The 21,592-nt window shown below is 37.5% G+C and overlaps 1 protein-coding gene across 2 annotated transcripts in view; it reads left to right on the top strand.

Annotated features, from left to right (window-relative positions):
* Window positions 1-21,582, top strand: part of rttn (rotatin) — a 112,541-nt gene extending 90,959 nt beyond the window's left edge. Inside the window, exons 43-49 of one of the 2 annotated variants that reach the window (XM_017696227.2) lie at window positions 3,709-3,786; window positions 5,658-5,784; window positions 15,310-15,509; window positions 18,586-18,862; window positions 19,531-19,634; window positions 21,127-21,196; window positions 21,377-21,582. In XM_017696227.2, the coding sequence (XP_017551716.2) occupies window positions 3,709-3,786; window positions 5,658-5,784; window positions 15,310-15,509; window positions 18,586-18,862; window positions 19,531-19,634; window positions 21,127-21,196; window positions 21,377-21,459 (939 nt within the window). In that variant the 3' untranslated portion in view covers window positions 21,460-21,582. The remainder of the gene's footprint in view (window positions 1-3,708; window positions 3,787-5,657; window positions 5,785-15,309; window positions 15,510-18,585; window positions 18,863-19,530; window positions 19,635-21,126; window positions 21,197-21,376) is intronic. The other variant, XM_037534205.1, reaches the window with a different exon arrangement.
* The last annotated feature ends 10 nt before the right edge of the window (window positions 21,583-21,592 follow it).

Genomic DNA, 21,592 nt, shown 5'->3' with positions numbered 1-21,592 from the left:
TGCTGTGATTTCACATGTGGGTTCTCATCAGTTACCACACTTTCACAGACTTTCGGGATAGTGCATACTGCACTTTCATAAAGTGCTCTCAAACAAAACATCCGTCTATCAAGAGAACATATGACGTCTGTAACAAATCTATTTATTATATCGTTATAGTCTATCTAAATCTAATACAGTAATAATTCTGCATTTTCTTTAGGACCTACATGCATAGTGTGTAGTGTAGAGAGTAACAACATGACATAAAGAATATATATATAAAAGTACATACACAGAATGTGAGCATAAAAAATTCCAGGTTAATGTAACAATGAAAAAACAGTCATGTGGGGGAGCATAAGGGGGAGAAAATAAAATAAGGGTGAACAGTAGAACACGTAGGGCGATTAATAGAACATAAAGTGAGAACATAAAAGTGAAACAACAGAACATAAAGTGGGACCGTAAAGAAAACCAATAGAATATAAGGTTGGAACATAATGGGAATAGTAGAACTTAAAGGGAATATAAGTGGTATATTCTTGTATATTATCTAGGAACATAGTGGTGCAGCATGAAGGAGAAAGAAAAGAACATAAAAATGGAACAACATATCATAAGGGGGAGCTGTAGAACATTGTATGTGAAAAATAAAAATAAGAGAGAAGAAAAGAACAAAGATGGAATGTAAAAGAGGAAAGGAGCAATGGGGGTGCATTAGTACAGCAATAGAACACAAAGATGGAACATAATATAGAACATAAAAGGAGAACATAATGGTGAATAGTAGGCTAAAGAACAGAACATAGAGCTAAATGTAACTAAGGCAGAGATTTGAGTTAAAATAAGTCAGCGATAGCTGTGTGTGTAGATTAGTTTTGGGTTCTCATAATACTAAGCAGAAGCATATTAGATAACTTCCCAAAATGCTTGTGTTCATATTCTTACCAAACAGTTTTATATCCCTTTTCTTTAAAGCACTTGTATCTTCCTCTTTTCATGTACTATTACAGCTTTCATTGCAGCTAATTTGTTGGTGGTAGTGTATATCTGACTTTGTCTCTGTTCTCCTTAAACATAGAGAAGTACCTGTTCTTGTGAACTGAACAATCTCATCAAACATCTCCTTAAATGGCCTGTAATCAGACTATAAACAGTGCTTAAGAGAGTTAAAATGATATCGAATAGCTTCTTTTACAAATGCACTCCTTTAAGTTCACTTAAGAGCCTTTCAGTGGATGGGTCTTTAAAGAGCTATTTGGGAACCTTTATTTTTAAAATAAATGGTATTGGATGTTCAAGCCATGTGTTCATGGTCTTTGAAGGGTTTTCACAAATGTGCAGTGAATTTTGTTGATATCATAGTGTATGTAGTACTGTGTTGTACAGTAGTAACAAAAAAGCAAACAAACAAAAGCAGTTCTTCCCCATTCTGCGGTTCCAGGGTAATTAATATTAGCAATAAGAACCCCAGTAGAACGAAGCAATTCCTGTTTTTTATGTTCTTTCATTTCCATTGAGGAAAGTGTATGCTTTTCCCCAAAAAGTTAATGAGTAAAGCTGGAATATTTTCAGCATGCCAAAGATTTCATTAGTGGTATCCACTCAAAAGATTTTATCCACACAGTCAAACCACTACTCAACTACTCAAACCAGTCGGAGTCAATTATGACAAAGACTGAAAGTGAACACATATTTCATATTAAGGTAGTTTGAACACAAGTTTCAAACTATGCTCACCACTTTCTTAGGTACACCTTGATAGTAAAAGGTTGACCCCTTTTGCCTTCAGAACTGCCTTAATTCTTCATGGCATACTTTCAACAAGCTGTTGGAAACATTCCTGAGAGATTTTGGTTGGTTATTTGAGTTACTTTTGCCTTTCTATCTTCTCGAACCAGTCTGCCCATTCTCCTCTGACCTCTCACATCAACAAGTCATTTTCGTCCACACAACTGCCGCTCACTGGATATTTTCTCTTTTTCGGACCGTTCTCTGTAAACCCTAGAGATGGCTGGGTGTGAAAATCCCAGTAGATCAGCAGTTTCTGAAATACTCAGACCAGCCCATCTGGCACCAACAACCATGCCACGTTCAAAGTCACTCAAATCACCTTTCTTCCCCATTCTGATGCTCGGTCTGCACTTCAGCAAGTTGTCTTGACCACCTCTACACGCCTAAATGCATTGAGTTAGCTATTTGTGTTAACAAGCAACTGAACAGGCGTACTTAATAAAGTGGCCGGTGAGTGTATACCCTACCAACAACCTTGACTTAAGGAAGCTAGACTGCATATGATAAGTAATATTAAGGTTTCACAGATATATTGGTACATGCTAATAAAGTGATATTTGTAAGATGCTCTATTTGTGCAGGTAAGAGAATCATTCCTAAGCACTTCAATGTAAAGAGAAAAATAAGCATTCTTGCAAGCTCTGTTCTAAGTGCTACTGTGTTTTGAGAAGGTTTTAGCATATTCTGTCACATATGCTACTGTGTGTCATATTTTCCTGTAAAATCCCAGGTCAGATCTATACTACATCTACCGAGTCATCTGTACTGCCTGTCCAATATATAAGGTCATTCATTAGTCGCTCAGTGGGTTTTTTATTTGACTTCAGACATTTAAAAAATCTGATTTTCTTTAAGAGGGCTGATGTGGCTTTGTACATCTAGGTACAGTACATATCACCAGCAAGAGCATAAACTGAAGAACTGAAAACAGAGCTGAGTTATATGGCCACAGGTCTGTAAGCATACAGTCAAGACATCAAGTCATAAGCTAGTCTACTTTTTTCTTTTTTTTTTTTTTTTTTTTTTTTTTTTTTTTTTTGCCTTTGCATAAGGTTTGCGTATGTAAACATTTAATATTTGTGTGCGGCATTACTGATGCTACTGAAAAATTTAATTTCTCCTGAATCTGATATAACACTTGTAGATAGTGTATTGTTTTACAAGTGCAATGTTAAAACAAGATCTTTCCAGGCAACCACTTCTAGACTTATTCCTTAAAGGGCTAATGAAGGTAATTTTTTTTTTTTCCATTTTACTGCTGGATGTGCATCCTAGGAACGAATGGACAACAGACAAATAAGCTGCCTCGAAAGCTTTGTTATGCTTGCTAGGTTAGCTTTTGTTTGGTGGTTAGCTTTCTCACACTAGGTTTCTTGGACTAAAAAAAAGACCATAGAGGAGGACAGTTTTGTCAAAGTAAAGTGGGCAGTACAAACCAAATCAGCCTTCTGATTGGTAAGGGTTCTGCTTACATAAGCCTTACCCAAGTCATTTAATGGACAGGTAATCATAGAGCATAGATCAGACCTGTATATTGTGTATTCACAAGATCGAGGTTAGTCAGAAAAGAAAGCATGGAGTTCATGGGGCTTGAAATATCTTTTTGCTATCAACAACTAAGAATCACAACAGTCAGTAAAGCTCTGTTTCACTAAAACTACTAGAGTCTGTTTAATTTTTGACCATATAAAATTATATCTGCTGATGATATTATTTATTAAAAGGTTGAATCTCCTTAAAATCAATGTTGGTTACATATCAGCGGGTCAGGGTCTTCTTTCTATGTATGATGTATGTAAACTACAAAATCAGTACTAAGTATGTAAGAAATGGAGTTTCTGATGTTAAAACTCTAGGGGTGTCATTTAAGTTTCTGGGCTTTATTATCTGCCACTAATCTTATTGATTTGTTTGTTTTTTGTTTGTAAACAGGAGGAGAACAGCTTGAAGGAACTCAGGATGGTCCTTGAGATCCTGAGAAACTGCCTCTACCAGAATAACGAATGCAAAGTGTGTAACCAATCGATACCTTTTATCTTCTCAGATTAAAACAAATAATATATCTTCACTCATGGCCTCTGCATACCTTGGGCTAAAGAGCCCCCTGAAGTCGTCTGTATCTTTTTGATACCTGATAAGTGGGTATAAGATGATATTGATCAGATAGGTTTGCAAGTACAAAGTCCAGAAAGTTGTTCAGCAGAGTTGTTGTGCTATTTGTGCTACTAAGTTTCAGATTTAAAGACATGAATTGGACCTGGTCTCATTTTGCAGTGGAGCTGAATGCTGTTAATCCAATTTAGTAGTATTTTAATCTCATTTTTCTGTTGGTTCAGTTGAAGGAAATTAGGGTCCATGTGTACAAGTCTAGTACATATTTGTAAAGCCAGTTGTTTTTTGTGATTATCTGTGCTTCAGAGTGTATAACATGTATAAATAACCTAGCCTTGCAAGATAGAATTATGGTTAGAGAGCAGTATAAGTTATTTACACAGCTTTTGATTTAGTTTTGACAAAATGTCCTTAAAATGTAGTCTGTTTTACTCTGACAAAAAATGCAGATACTTTTTATATATGAAAATAATACAATTTAAATGACCGGTACATTGGTCTTACTGTAGCAGAACAAACTATTTAACCCACAATTTCAATATACAGTTATGAATGTTAGTTAACCAGCTAATAATAAAATTAGCTAGCCAGCTCTAGTTTCTCTGCCCAAAGCCCATTTTACACCAGATGTGGTAACTGGTAAGCAGTGCCACACGCAACACACTCCTGTGTTAATCCTTGTAGCCTTCCTTATGACAAACATGGCAGTAAGTCAGTTTTTTTATAGTTGTTTTCTTTATGTCTTCTACATAAAGTTTATTTAAGCAGTAAACAAGCAAAAGAGTCGTATTACGTGAAAATGCAATGCAAACACATCCAGTGTGAAATAGCCCAGCGTCTCGGAGTGGTTCTGGATGAATACAAATCTGGTGCATCACATGGTGTGATGGTGTGAAATGTGCTTGTCACTAAGTTATAAATCTGCACCTATATTGCATAGCCCATCTGGCACTTGTCTTTGGACAACTTATTTGAGCCAGACAGCTAACAGGCTGACAGGTTCCTCCAGTAATCATCAGAGACAATCTTAAAGTTCAGTGTTTGCTGAAGGAGTAGCTGCAACATGCAAAGTAAAGAATGTTACCCATATGGTCGTAAGTGGTGTTACGACCAATGTGGGAGTGTACAACTAGCATAATAGATCATACTTTGAAAACAACATTGGCTTGCTAATGCTACTACCATGTATTTCTGATTAGATTGTGGAAGTAATATATATATATATATAATATGTCATTTTCATTATATAATGTTTTCTTGTTGTGAGATTTTTTTGTTGCGTCAGTGACAGCTGGGAAAGGCTTGACCCAGAAAGATAAGCAGCTTAGAAAGTTTGTGTGTGTGTGCACGCGCGTGTGTGTGTAGAGGAATTGTTGATGTACATTTTTTTTTACAGTGGTGGTGATGGGAAGCAGGGCTCATGGTATCTATTGCACAAATATTTTATTTACTGTCCAAAACCATTAACACTCTGCCTTTTTAACCCTCTGCATATGATTCTCCACCATGATTGTATTTTAAAAAACACAGTTTATGCATAAACCTTCCCCCCAGCTGTCACAAAGCAATGTCTCAGGTATGTGGCAGTGCATTCATAACCATCTCAGGAAATAACGTTCTGTGAAGGTGCTTTTAGAGGTGGATGTCTGGTTCTTATCACCACCACTGTGAACAGTTCTCTATAGAGCAGAGAATTTCACACCAAACCATAAAAAAAGGTTTAGATGAACAGAGTTAACAGTGTAACTAACTCCGGTGTTCTTTCTTAGGATGTAGCTACGGATCTGAGGCTGACCGCTGCTCTGCTGGCTCTGTGGCCGTGGCTCCTTCTGCACGACTCAATAATGATCGCTGCACTGGAATTGCTGTGTGTGTACACAGCCAACTGCAGCACAGGTGAGAAACAGAGACGGGGGCGAAGGGACAGACAGAGAAGAGCTGAAATAGCAAAGAGGGGGTGTCAAAAACAAAACTGAAACAAGCAGTCTAAACCCATTTTCCTGTAAAGGCACTGGCTGTTGCTGCAGTGAAATATGTCTGCAGTTTAAAGTAAAAGTGCCCTTTTCCAAGAAAACGTGAGTAGAAGTACAGAAGTAGCAGCTCAAAAAGCTATTAATACTATTTAGTATTACTATTAATACTTAAACAGTATTAAAGGTGTAATGATTTCAAAAACAAAAAAACATTGAAACATATAGAAATTTAAAACTGGAAACCACTGTAAAGAAGTTAGAGAGCAGCACAGCAGACGCTAACAGACTTCTGTTGCAGAAGTTGTTAACATTTTACCATTCATATTATCAAAAATTTGGATCTTATGGTCTTTCTTTGTGGTGTCTTGTGTGCGTAGTTTGAGTGATACTTTTGCAATATTTTGCAAAATTATTAACAGAAAATTATATCAGTAGATATTACTGAAGCTTATAGCCCCTTAAAATAGGTTATTTTCATATTGTCCAGGCCCTAATCTACTTTATTTGACCATTTTAAATGGCTCTGTCCCAGCCGATGTGTGCGTCTGCACTTTTTTTGTGCTGTTGACACATTTTGTGTGACACATTTCAAGCTGCGTTCAATGTGTAAAGACCTTAGGAGGATCAGGTCAGAGAAAATAATAACATGATGGAACTTGACAAGAATGAGGCGGAGTCGGGGCAGAGCATCGCTAGCATGGGGGCTGTGTGGTGGGAGTAGTGATGAAGATTGAAAGTGTAAGGCAGGGTTTACACTGTGAAACTTTCATGCAGTTTTAGAGCTGCAGATTTGCCTTGGAGTTTCACCATGTAATCGTGATAACGTAGGAGGTGACTGAACCTACTGTAACAGAGCTGAGTCACAGCTCCGTACTGTAAGCCATTGTGGTCCTGTTGACGTCCTCCACACAGAAAAGTGACGCCAGCTTACAGGCTACAATAGAGACTGTGTTTGTTCTGTAGGATTACTGTGTTGCTGGGTGGGACTAAGCGGTGGGTTTATATAGTGAAACGTTCCACTAGAGCTGGAGAATTTATTTCCACACACATCTAACATAAACACAATATTCAGTCAAGAACTGCTGGCAGTGATGTATTAATATATAAAATAAATTATAATTGATTGTTAAGAACATCTTGCAATACAAATGAAAAAGGGAATTACACCTTTTTTTAAATACCACAAAATTCAGTGGTCATTCAGAGTAGTTTGATGTGAAATGATTCAATGTAGAGACACCTAGCAATTCCTCACAGTGGTACTGGTGTCTACAACACAAGTATAGACGTTGTGTTGGAAAAGTCTACCTCATACTGCTCGCTCACTGATTGAAAGTAGTAAGTAGTATGCCACATGTGGCCAACATGAATTGCTCCAATGCGCCAAAGATACCTGGAAGACATACTGCCCTGATTAGATCATTCAATGGGCAAGAAAAGATATATCTTTGTGATATACTTCATCCCATAATGCAAAGCGGTCATTTCACGAGGATGCAACCGTTGACGTACCCACCTGATTTGCTCTGAACTAGAGCTGATCGATTTGGGGAAAATTATATAAATGTATTTTTGTCCCAATTATTTTATATAAAGTTCAGGTCTGTTTTTCTTTTTTTTCTTCCCACTTTTTCTGGCTTTAGGCTTGACCCTTGAATGTAGTGTGCCAGACTGCCAGTAAGTTGTTGGTTGTGATGTCAACACACAGAGGTTAGGTTACTACTGATTGGTCTCACTAATCTCACTAAACTCAATCCACAGGCAGTTCATAAGCTTTATGTTATTAGGTTAGATTTCCCTTCTTAATACTTAAGACAATGTTGTTGATAATGTAGGCTATAATTAAAAAATTATACTCTTTTAAATTGCGACTTTGATATAGGAAAGAGCCTTACTTCAGAAAATTTCATAGCCCCATATTCAGCCTTTTATGAACAAATAAATGAAATGAGAGGACATGATTTGTCCTGCTGCTGCACTCAGTCACCACTTTGGTTTTACTGCTAGGGTCAATTTGCTTGCTTTGTCTATTAAATAAAGTTAGTGGTTAAAACAGTAACTTATGAAATTTGGTCTCAAAAATCTGAACAATCTTTTCAGCATCATGCCTGTCTTATGGTTCAGTCAGACTAGCTCATGTTACCAACTACAAATGTAAAAAAAAAAAAAAAACAGTGCCTCTTATATCCACACAGGTCTACTACACACACATATCCTAGCTGACATTCTTTTATATTTATTTATGGTTTGCACGATATAAAGCCTTTTGTTTTTTGGTAAAAAAAAAATCCCTTGAAACTTTTTAGCAAATTATATTGTCTGCTTTATAGGTATATGGGACAGTTCAGTGTTATTGAAAATGATAAATGTTTGTTAAGAATGTCTTTCAGTACAGTTGAAAAGGCAATTCCATCCATTTTCTTTTCATTTTCACAACATTCATTCAGAGTACTGCACACACGTGTGTGTTGTGTGTTTGTGTGTTGTGTGTTTGTGTGTTGTGTGTTTGTGTGTTGTGTGTTTGTGTGTTGTTAAAGACCTGAAAAGCAGCTAGCAATGGTTACTAAGCAGTGCTTGGAGGGCTCAGAAAAGTAGGGCAGGCTTGAGAGGGGTCAGATTGCCTCAGTCCCTGGTGTTGGCTTGTCTAATACCCCTGCCTCATAGTGCGACACATTACTTTTGTCTTCTACTGGGTCCTGTACTATGTACTGCTGTAAAGAGCAGCTATAGTATACAGTACTGATGCAATAAGCAGTACACAGTGTGCTATTTCAAACACATCTATTTTATTTACTATCCAAAATAACCATTGGGGGACTTTTTTCTTTTGTGGCTTAGCTTCAGAGTTAGGGGGTCAAGCCAACACAGACCCCCTGATAGCTACGCCTCTGACTCAAACTTACTCAGACATGTCTGTGCAGTTACATAGAACGTAGCTGTAGCAGTGAATAGATACTCAACAAACATACCTAGCAAGAATAAACAACGTTTTTTTTGTACTTTTATTTTTAGCTTGGATGAGAGAAAGTTTTTTGGTACACTCTCAAACACCCTCAACCACTGCCCTCAAAAGGCGTATGAGCACCAAGGTAGAAGTGTGATGAAGTCAAAATACTGCAGAAAATGATTGCTGTCAGCATAAGTAATTGCGATCACGCAATAATGTAACAGTTGTCCCAGGTTTACCCTTTGCTTGTGTTTTAAGCGGCTTGGGGTTGGCATATTTCTGCCTTTTGTATTTCTCAATTATTTCCATCATAAATAAAAACAGTGATGTGGTTTCTATTTACAGACTAATTTGACTAACCCAAGAAAAGCGTGCATGCTTTTATTGCACAGGCCATGTTGACCGCATATGTGTGAGCTAATGGAAAGCACTAAAACAGGATGTGGCTATACACCTGTGCTGCTGTTCACTAGAACAGTAGACTTTTATTTTTTCTTTATTCATCTTTCTTTTTAGCTCACTAGTGTGTGGGTAGACTGTTCAGAGTGATTTTTATCTCTTGCAGTATTGCGCTGCCAGTAACGGCACTTATTCAAGACAGTAAACAGCAGCAGGAAGTGTTCAAAGTTTAGGAAAAATGTTGTTTTACTTGGCCCTCAGACTGATCAGCATCATCTCTGTCACAAAAGCTGTTTATTCTTTCAAACTATTGGCTAATGTTGTTATATTTAGAAGAAACGGTGCATGTTCTTCCGTCTTCCTTCCACTACCTGACATAATGTTGATCGTTATTGTCATTTATCTTTCTACTAAGCAGTTATATTTGAGGGAAAAACCTCAGCTGGTTTACTTGTCTCTTCTCTATGTGGAAAAACATTGAGGATACTCTTTTCCTAAGCCGTTCTTTGGAGATCTAATAGATCAGTTAAAGTTACTGACATCCCCAAATAGGGAACTCTAGGTAATTTTTCCTTTCCAGTATCGCACCCTGTAGTAAACAAAAATGTTCCAAAGCAGACACATTTTTCCTATATACATTTTTCCCTCAGGATCACTGAAGTACTCTAAATTACTAGGTCATTAAGTAGTCAAAATGCTAATGACTCCAATGATAATGAAATGACAATGACTACATACATGATAATACTCCTCCACTTTGCAAAGAAACCCCATGCAAACCAGCAAAATTTGCTAATGTCACAGTCCCAGGGAACCTGTTTTATTTCTAGATTTATTGTGCTCTTGCTCTCTCCCTCTCTGTGTGTGTATATATACACTATATTGTCAGAAGTATTCACTCACCCATCCCTATCATATCCCTAACATACCTAGCTCAATGAATTCCAGCGTAGTACAGGTATAGGTATACAAGTATAAGATGCCACCTGTGCAGCAAGTCCAGTCGTGAAATAAGATAAGATGCCTTTATTGTCATTGCACAGTGTACAACGAAATTGAGCAGCAGTCCAACAGCACTTTCTACATGCAAAACAATTACACATAAGGCTAAAATTGGTTAGTGTAGTGGTTAACACCTTTGCCTTTCACACTGTAGACTGGGGTTCAATCCCCCACCAGGGCAAGCACCCTACACTATACCAATAAGAGTCCTTGGGCAAGACTCCTAACACCACCTTGGCCTACCTGTGTAAAATCAAATTGTAAGTCGCTCTGGATAAGATCGTCAGCCAAATGCCATAAATGTAAATGTAAAATATATAAAGTGCAGATTTAAGGGGGGAGTATAAAAAATTCTTAAATATAAACATAAAGGACTGTAAAACTATATATTCTACACAGACAATAGACAAGTGAGGTAGCAGTTAGTTATTGCACATTCCTTGGATAGCTTATAGAGTCATATGGTATTGCACATCTTAAGAATTATTGCCCAGAAAGAATACAGATTATATATTGCACACTCGAGAACAAATGAATAATAAATAGAACAGAGGTGGAGTGGAACACTGGAACAGTGTAAAGTGTTCTCTGAAGTCAGTGCCAGTAAAGATTTGTAGTGGTGTTCAGTTCACTTCTGATGAGCACAGTGTTCTATAGAAAGTGTGTGTGTTTGGAAGTGTTCAGTTCCCGTACGGCTCTGGGGCAAAAACTGTTTTTAAGTCTGTTGGTCCGGGATGGGATAGACCTAAAACGTTTACCAGAGGGCAGTAGGTCGAACAGATGATGTCCTGGGTGAAATGTGTCCTTTAGGATGTTGGCTGTTGGCAGTGGGCAGCCGATGATCTTCTGGCTGTGGATGTGTTTATGACCCCCTGCAGTGCTCTCCTCTCTGCCATTGAGCAGCTACTGTACCACATTGAGATGCAGTATGTCAGCACACTCTCAATGGTGGAGCGGTAGTACGATACCAGCAGCTTCTCCTGAAGGTTGTTAATTTCCTTGCTACTAAATATTCCACAGTCAACTGTCAGTAGTATTATAACAAATTGGAAGCGATTGGGAATGACGGTAACTCAGCCATGAAGTGGTAGCCCACATAAAATGACAGAGTAGGGTCAGTTGATGCTGAGGTGCATAGTGCGCAGAGGTCACCGACCTTCTGCTGAGTCAATCACTACACTCTTCCAGACTTAATGTGGCCTTCAGATTAGCTCAAGAACAGCGTAGAGAGCTTCATGGAATAGATTTCCAAGGCTGAGCAGCTGCGTCCAAGCCTTACATCACCAAGCACAATGCAAAGCGTCGAATAAAGTGGTGTAAATCGCTACCACTGGACTTAGTTCCAGTGAAAGGAACAGATTGGACAATTTCATGCCTCCAACTTTTTGGGAACAGTTTGGGGACGGCCCCTACCTATTCCAACATGACTGCGCACCAGTGCACAAAGCAAGGTCCATAAAGACATGGATAAGCGAGTTTGGTGTGGAAGAACTTGACTGGCCTGCACAGAGTCCTGACCTCAACCTGATAAAACACCTTCAGGATGAATTAGAGCGGAGCCAGGCCTTCTCGTCCAACATCAGAGTCTGACCTCACAAATGCGCTTCTGGAAGAATGGTAAAAATTCCCATAAACACACTCCTAAACCTTGTGGAAAGCCTTCCCAGAAGAGTTGAAGCTGTGAAGGGTGGGCAGACATCATATTAAACCCTATTATAAAGTCATATTCATAATCCAAACAAACATAAAAATAAAAAGTAACAAGAATTTCTTGGGTCCATATTTTTCCTTGACACCCCTTCATAGCCGCCACAGATACTTATTAATATCACCAATAACATCATGAGCACAAATTATGAAGCACTGATTGGTCAAACCAGGAGTTTTTAACTACATATAATACTGGGCTTCCTTGAGGAGAGGGCTGACAATGGTTAACACACTAACATTCATAAAATCACTATTTATTATATGTGTATATACACATATAATACACACACAGTATCTCACATTTCTTCAAATATTATTTTATTTTATTTATATTATCCTTTCGTGGGACAGCACTATAAAAATGATATAACTTAAAGTAGTCAGTGTACAGCTTGTATAGCATTATAGATTTACTGTCCTCTGAAAAGAACTGCATGAGTGCTGCCGGCACTGGGGAGATGCGGTTCATTGAGGGAAGCATGAATTCCAACATGTACTGTGACATTCTGAAGCAGAGTATGATCCCCTTCCTTCGGAAACTGCGCCACATGGCAGTTTTCCAACACAATAACGACCCCAGGATGACAGCTGCCTTGCTGAGGAAGATGAAGGTAAAGATGATGGACTGGCCGAGTATGTCTCCAGACCTAAACCCAATTGAACACCTGTGTGGCATCCTCAAGTGGAAGGTGGAGGAACGTAAGGTGTCTTAACATCCACCAGCTCCGTGATGTCATCATGGAGGAGTGGAAGAGGATCCCAGTGGCAACCTGTGCAGCTCTGGTGAATTCCATGGCCAAGAGGGTTAAGGCAGTGCTAGATAATAATGGTGGTCACACAAAATATTGAGACTTTGAGCACAGATTTAAAAAAAATAAAAATAAAAAAAGATAAAATATAAAAAAAAAATTGCAAAAATGTGAGAGGTGTATCTTACTTTTGTGAGATACTGTGTGTGTGTGTGTGTGTGTGTGTGTGTGTGTGTGTGTGTGTATATATATATATATATATATATATATATATATATATATATATATATATATATACACACCGCAATTCTTTTTTTGGTTAAAATTGACAGAATTAGACTTACTGAGGCAGAAGAGTTAGTTGTAGTCAAGCCTAATTAATCTAACAGGTCAGTCCAGCTCCTGATGTCAGTGGCAGAACTACCTAGCTACCATGGTGAAAATAATCCTGATTGGATCATTTTCCCTTATTGGATTAAGATTTTAGTCATTTGTTTTCTAAACAACACTAACCAAAACTATGAAATAACAGCATTACTACAATAATTGCAGAGTAATGCAAGTATAATCTGTAAAATTGAATAATAATACAATTTAGCTAAAAATTAGAGACATTTTCTTCTTTATTCTCAGCAAAGAGGCTTTATCTGAATAACAATGAAAAGTGTTTGGTGTTGCACAGCATCATCCCTGCCACTCAACAGTCTTTCATTCTTTGCAGTTATTTGATCATCTGTCACAATTGTCATCATTATTTTCAAGTTATACACAAGTTTTTCTTCCTCCTAAGCAACTACTCAAAAGTTTTTTCAGCGCTTATTTACCCACAGTGGTATAATCTGGCTTTTATAAGATTCGGAGCTGCCTTGTTTAATCAGAGCCACATGTACGTCATGCATAGAAAAGCGTCTGTCATGAAAGATCTCACCTGTATTTATAGAATGCGTGGGGGTAGAGGAGGTGACATTTTGCTTTTTTTCAGCAGTTATGATGCCACCTGATTCATCATTGAGTTTCCAAACTTGACGCACATACATGCTTGCTAAAATTATAGTTTTAAATGGTTATGTAAGGACTTTTTCTCCTGTATGTAAATGTCTATCTTTGTCTTTCAATACTGAAGCAGTTGAATCCAAGTTGTGACTGTAAGTCACTGAGTTTGAGCTGAGCAGTGTTAACTAACCAATGAAAAATGGGTGCACTTTGGCCTTATAGTCCTCTAGTATAGTATTTATAATTATAGACTAGTAGCCTCTGCTCCTCTCTACCCTGTTCATCAATGGAAATGGACCTCCACCAGACCACCAGAGAACAGGTATTATTTGGGATAGTGGATCATTCTCAGCTCTGCAGTGACACTGACGTGGTGCTAGCGAGTTGATCAGGTACAGTAGTGCTGCTGGAATTTTTAAACACCTCAGTGTCACTGCTGGACTGACTAACCAGAAATAACCAGCCAACAGCATCCTGTGGACAGCATCCTCGGGCACTGATGGAGGACTAGAAGATGACCAACACAGCAAGATGACCAACTGTGCAGCAACAGAATACATATTGACCGCTCTGACTTTACTACTACAAGGTGTACCCATAAGGTAGATGTGTCTAATAGAGTGGACAGTAAGTCCTGCTACCACACTCACCAACGTGCCTCCACTGCTTCGCTGTCACTGCACTGCTGAGAATGATCCACCACCCAAATAATACTTGCTCTGTGGGAATCCTGTGGAGGTCCTGACTGTTGAAAAACAGTGCAAAAGGTGGGGTAACACATTATGCAGAAAAACTGATGGACTACAGTCTGTAATTGTAGAATTATGAAGAACATCTACATGGTAGGTGGAGCTGATAAAATTAACAAAGATCATAGATACAGTCATGTGAAAAAGTAAGTGAAATGCACCTTGTGAAAGGCTTAGCTTTTTTCAGCATATTTTGACATACAGGTATCTGATCTTTATTTTTAAAGGAATTTAAAAAAACTATAATAAAAAAAAGTTAAAGCTGAAGAAGATCTTCTAACAGGATAAAGATCCCAAACCTTCATGTAAATTCACCAAGAAATTGCCTAAATAGAAGAAATGGAGGGCTGTGAAATGGCCTAGTCAAACCTCAGATCTAAATCCCATTGAAAAGGTGCTCGGGGATTTGAAACAGGCTTTACACGCAAAAAAGCCCCAAACATTGCACAGTGTAAATAATTCAGCATTAAGGGAGAGGGCAAAAAATTCTCCAGGTCAGTGCTAGAAACTGGTAGGCAGTTATAGGAAACGCCTACATAAAGTTGTTTCTGTCAAAAGGGGGCAGTACCAGGTCATGATGCCAGAAGTGTACTTTTTTTTTTTCAATAGAAAAAAGATACTTTTTTTCAGTTACATAACATTTATCTATACATACCATTTAACTCATGATCAAATACTGACATGCCTACATATATCAAAAAAGGAATTATGTCATGGGCTATACTTACTTTTCATCTGACTGTACAAAGAGGTGTATTTAAGATAATGAGATAATAACTCAACACTAAGAATCTGAAAGTGTCCTGAAAAGAATGTAAACTGTAATGATGCTAAGGTGTGGACACACTAAATACTGAAAGAAATGTCTTGTTTTCTTTCTCTTTCTCTTTCTTTCTCAGCATGCAGGGCTGTATGTGGTAGCAGCTCTAGTTCAAGTCACTCCACTGTACCCAGAGTTCCACTCACCAACTCCCTAATGCATGGGGTGATGAAGCTGGCAGCTCAGGTTGTCCCTGACTGCAGCAGCATCCACAGCCTGGCCTTCTCTCTGCTGGCCAATCTTTCTGTCTCCAGAGACTGCAGAGGTCTGCTGCAAAAGGTACTATACAGATAAGGCTAAATTTAACTTTATACCCTGTTAAAGCAATAGGTTAGCCAAAATCACATTTGCATAGTCTTCCTCTCAAATACTCCTGTTTAGATTAAGTTTTGTTACTAAATACAAATAATTTATTGTCCTCTACAAATAGCAAATCTAAATGTGGCATTTTTCTGCAGATTCTGTTGCAGTTTCTACTTATCTGACCTGTGTTATTTTCATTTAGACAGTAATTTGTCCAGCCAAACTTTGGCATTGTGAGTAAAGGGAACAATGAGTCATACTATATTAGAAACCACCTAATCAAGTCTATTAGCGACTATTGACCAACTCCACTTGGTTTGAGAGAAGTGTGAGATGATTTAGCCATGCAGTTAGCACCAAGCTGATTAGGGTAGGGTCAGTTACTTGTTAGCTACATTAGCCTTCAGTGCAAAACTAAAGATGCAAACTTCAGACACCAAACACATCTTAGCTGGTTTGGGTGTTTTTTCACTCTCCATCCCTCCAGAAACTTGGCGTAGCCCCCAAATGCTCTACGGTGGCTACTGTTGGCGGGTCGCCAGATCTTTACTTGCTTTGGTTAAAAGGGTGGATTAAGGGATGTTACATTTTGATGCAAATCACATTGCTGTTGCTGGATCTGCGAAAGCACACAAACTCTTTAATGCTGTGTATTGCCAGATAGTCTTTATACTTTTGAGTCTAAACTATCTAAAATATCAGCTTATACTGACATTTTAGTCATACAAAAATGCTGAAAATTTTGCTGTTTCTGTTTGTTTATAGGGACCATATCACAGAAGAACCTAATGTCCTCTGTTTATTTTAAATAAAACAGTTTAATGTAGCATTTAAGCATGCCATTCGTTTCCCAGTCCATACAGTCCCCCATTCACACTAAAGTTATAAGGAGTGTTTCAGCTCGGGCTACTTTTTGAATGAGGCATAATACAAGACAGCCAGTCACAATAGAGCTCTTTCATAAATATCAGTCATAAATGCACAGTAACAAAAACATTCTGTTTAATTCTAATGGATGAAGAGAGGTTGGAAAATGCTCATGTAATATGAATTATGATTCTTTTTGTTGTAAAATCCCACACAAGTATTATAAAAAGACATCAGGGGAAAATAAAATGCAAGAAAAAGATATTTGGTTAAAATGTAGTAATAGTGATTAAAAATATATGCTGTTTCCAGACTAATAACCCTGTAATTCAGAGTAATTCCGAGCTCTTTTTCTGTAAGAAGTGTTTTTTTTTCTGCTATTTTGTATTGTTTTACTTACTTTTCATTTTAAGACATAAATAGAAGAAACAATGGTAACACTTTACTCAGAGCCCTGCTACATAACAGTGTCAAGTAATATAACCGTGTCATGTTACCAGCATCGGTAATTGTCATGACAGATGTCATCATATTTCAGCTAATGGCAAGAATTATCATGTGACATAAGCTGCCATAACATGAAAAGTTATGGCATCTGTCATGTCAGGTGTCAGTAACAATGATAACATGATGTTATATTACTAAACAAAAACCATAACATGTTAATATTTATGACAGTTTTATGTAGCAGTGTTCAAGTAAACCAAAACACCAAAGTATAAAAAAAGAAAACTTTCATCGGTTGTTCTTCAGTTTCGTTTTTTGGCCGTATGTATCCTGAATTCTGGTTTTGGTTTCAACCAACAGTTTTCAATTTCAGTGCATCAGTAAAGAGCAGCATCAGACTGTCAGTACCCAACACTAGTACATCCTCATTCACTCATCCTCATTCACTCATTCGCATCGCTGTCGGAACAAACATTATAACTAATAATACACTTTCACTTTCAGACCTTCCATTGTACTAGGACAGTTTAAATAAAGTTTAATGCATAGTGAATAGACCATTTAGAAGGGTCTAACTTATGCTTTTGTTGTCAAAGAACAAGATCTAAATAATAAACCTCCAATATGTGTTCCTGCTAATAAAGTGTTACCTAAAATGTTATGGTAACACTCCATATACCAGGCATCTATAAATAGCAGCTTAATTATTATCTAGTAGTTTTTTAATGATGGTTAATCATTGAAGATTTGTTACATGTACCTTAAAAAGTGCTAGTATTTAAACTATTAACCATTTACTTAGTGACATACAAAGTGCTGTATGTTTTTCCTAAAGATTTAAGTGTAGTAATGAATATGATATAGCTTTAAATCACAGTAATAGGAGACCAATTCATGTTTATTAATGCTTAAATATATATTATAACTGCTTAGTGATTAAATAAGTGTTAAGGAAAGGTTTGTACATCACAAAGTAGCAAAATAAATAGATGTTTAAATAATCATTTGTATACTTAATCGTTTTAAACAGGATGATGCATTCATAATTAGTATAGTGCATTTTTATACAAATATTAAATGCTTAATATTTAAAGCTATGTAATTTGAGATTATCAAATAGATAATATTAACAAAATATATAGGATTATGTTTCTACAGTTCAAAGTAATTACTTCTTAAATAGGTAGTTAATAATTCGGTGGTGCTACCTATTATGCATAAGCAACATTACACAATTATGGTATGCAGTATTACATGACTATAAACAGTTAACAAACTATTAGAAAATAAGTTGCTGCATATTATTATAAAGACTCCAGTAGTATGGACTGGACTACACACTGCCTGCATACCGACTGGGCCCAAAAGTAGGGTGCATATATGACTCAAATGATTTCCCCAGTACATCAAAGATATCCGGATGACATAGAACTCTGGCCAAAAATTCCAGTATGCAGGCAGAGCTGTCTTGATAATGTACTGCATCCCAAAAGGCAACACGGCAAAACTATTTCAGAAAATGATAATGTGAAAAGGATTTATGACTGTTTTTGATACACACAACCACAAAAACTTTGTAAGTGGACCTTAAGAAAAAGAAAAACGTAGGATATTGGCCCTTTAATATCAGAGGATTTTTTTGGTTAAAATGGATGGCCCCTAATTTATGAACTTCATTGTCTATGTCTGTTTTTCCGATTCTGAGGTTGTCACTGTTTTCTTTTTCTCTTTCTCTCAGAGTAATTTTCTGCAGCACTTCCTGTCAGTCCCTGTTCCCAGGCAAGGCAGTAAAGGCAGCAGTCCTGCAGCGGTCACTCTGTCTCAGTGGCTGCAGCTGCTACTGAGCATTTCTTTTGGAAAGGACGGTCAGGTAATGATAGTGAAGCTGCATGGAGCTGTGGAGCTGCTGGCTGACCTGGCGCAGAGCATGCTGGGAGAAAACACACCCACTGCCCTCCTTGTCCTCCACAACATCTGCTTCTGTTCAGCCAACAAAGCCAGAGTGCTCGCTTGTGGTAGGAGCTCTTAGAGACTAGCGGTCCCATTTGAAAATGGAATGTACTAGAACATGTTCTCAATATGTTTAATCAATAGAACGTTCAAGGTGAAGTGTTATGGTGAACGTCGTCTTGGTTGTGATTTGGTCACCAAAGCCGAGATTTACTCACAAGAACCCTCCAGCTCCAGTGTTCTGTTGGTTTAAAGGGCCCAGACCATGTAAAACTGAAATTTTCCTCACTATTTTGTCATAAGAATTTAATTGTAGTATGTAAACAGTGTGGAAGTGTTCCTTTCTTCTCCAGTCCATACAGACCATATATGGAACATTGAGCTTCAAAACCAGCAAGTTTCACCTACTCAGTCTATAGCAGTTTAGCTCTGCCCATTCACACTAAACTGTTTCACCTTGGACTGCTTTTTGAATAAGGCACAGCCAATCAGAACACAACTCATTTACATATATCTTAAAGGCACAGTAACAAAACCAGCCTGTTTTAAGGGAGGTAATGTAAAGATGAAATATGACTGTTTTGGTACACAAATGTTGCCAAGTAGATTATTATTATTAGTGTTGAAAAATGACCATGAGAAACAGAAGTATTGTGAATATTTCATGATGAATGGACCAACAGAAATGATCCAAAAATTCTGTACAAGCTGATGTTTCTTTGTTTTCTCTCAGGTAAAGCTATAGAACTACTAGTGTCGTGCCTGGATAGCAGCTCCCTAGAGATCCGTGCTGTAGGAGTCTCAGCTCTGTGGGCTCTGCTACACAACTACCAGAAGGTATGCGCCTATTATATTTACTAATTTATCAAAGCCAGATTTCAGCATTTTTTCAAAATATCTGCTTAATTAAATAGTTGAGGTGTGAACATCATTCCGTCTTTTGCTGTGAAATGTTTTAGAGTAAGAATAGTAATAGGTACCAGGCGCAATAGGTAATAGGAACCAGGCGTCCATCTCTAAAAGCTCTCTCACAGAAAGTTATTACATAAAATGGTTATGAATGGACTGCCTGATGTCTGAAACATTGTTTTACAATAGATTTGAGACTGTTTTGGCTTAAAAGATATTTTTTTAATTCTTTCATGGCGAAGGTGTACATGCAGGGTTAAGTCAAAATAGCTCATCAAGAAAAGATCTTTTTTCAGATTCATCGCTGTATTTACCATTTTCAACATTACATATAAAAGCTCAGAAGATCTGCAGCTTTGCAGGAGTTTCTGGGTAGTAAATAAAATGGCTGTCATTGTGTTGTAGACATCATGACCCCTGGTTCCTGTCACCACAAGAAATGAGTCTCTACAAAGAACTATTTCACACCAAACCACTTTGATTAACTTGTACTTCTTAAGCGATTTAATTATGCAGAAATTCTGAAATATTGTTGGAATTCCCATTTTCAGCTTGCATTTACAGCCCATTTGAACATCTACACAGTTCCTCCGTCCCCCTCTACCTCTTTCATCAAAATCAGATATTATTTGGGCGGTGGTCAGGTCTCAGCACAGCAGTGACACTGACATGGAAGCGTGTCTGGAGCTGGTATGAGTGTCAGTCACAGCAGTTACTGTTACTGTTACTGCTAGGTTGATAGAAACTGACCTTTAAAGGTGAACTAGATGATGACTAATTGTGTATTCGCACTATCGGGTGACAGAATGACCTGTGACCAGTCATTTACTTCAGGAGTATGCAGTTTGTAACTTCTGCGGAGTTGCATTGAAATGACCTGTGGCACAGTGAAGCAACAGCCTAAACGACTGGCTCCAACAGTCTTTGAACCAATTGTAGATACAGGGGTCTGAGGTCACAGCCTTTTCTCTCTGAACTTTTTGTTCCTACCTCAATTTTGTTCCTATTCACGACAGTATCACTCAAAAGGTGAAAGAAAAACGTATTAGCTTCTAACAGTGGTTTATACTTTAAACAAATGGGCAATACATGTATAGTACATATTTTTCGATTTTCTTGTCAGAGGCACACACGACAAGAACAAACCATCAAGAAACAGACTTAGGCACGGTAATACAAACTGGGCATTAGCAGATGAGTTGCAGATTAAAGTGCATCTAAATGGTAGATGCTTCAGATAAAATGGCCAGTGGGTATAGATACAAGGTAGGTATTCTTAATAAACTAGCAACGTAATGTATATTATTAAAAATATCTATGTTGAAAAGAAATTATAATACAGTTTTGGAATTTTCCATTCACTGGTGAGTAGTAATAACTACATATCATTCTGTACCGCATCTGGTTTCCCTCATAAAAGGCAAAGGCGACTTTGAAGTGTCCCTCCATCAGGCTGAAAGTGGATGAGGCCTACACATTGACTAAGAAAGGTACATATTTATTTATTAAATATTTATTTATTTAAGCTTAGTCAGAATTTTGTAAAGAACCTCTTAATTTTTCTCTTTATTTCCATTTTCAAGAAGCTCCTACAGGTGGAGTTCCTCAGGTGTTTTTTTTTTTTTTTTTGAGGTGCTTCATATCAATTTGTGTTTTGTGTTCATTAACAGATGCACAGCAGAAGAATCAGGAGCCCTTGAATGCATATTTACTCAAATGCCTTGAACATCTCAGCAAGCTTTTAAATACCTGAGTGCCTGCAGAAACTCATGTAAACCATTTATAATTTATATGTTTCTCTTGCCTTGTTTCCCAAAACTGAGTTGTAATGTTATTTAAATCATGCCTTGAAATAAAAGTTATGATTTTCCTTTTCTTTCCTATTT

The sequence above is a fragment of the Pygocentrus nattereri genome, chromosome 24 (assembly GCF_015220715.1).
Source record: "Pygocentrus nattereri isolate fPygNat1 chromosome 24, fPygNat1.pri, whole genome shotgun sequence".
Classification (NCBI taxonomy): domain Eukaryota; kingdom Metazoa; phylum Chordata; class Actinopteri; order Characiformes; family Serrasalmidae; genus Pygocentrus; species Pygocentrus nattereri.
This window is presented reverse-complemented; position numbering and strand designations above follow the sequence as displayed.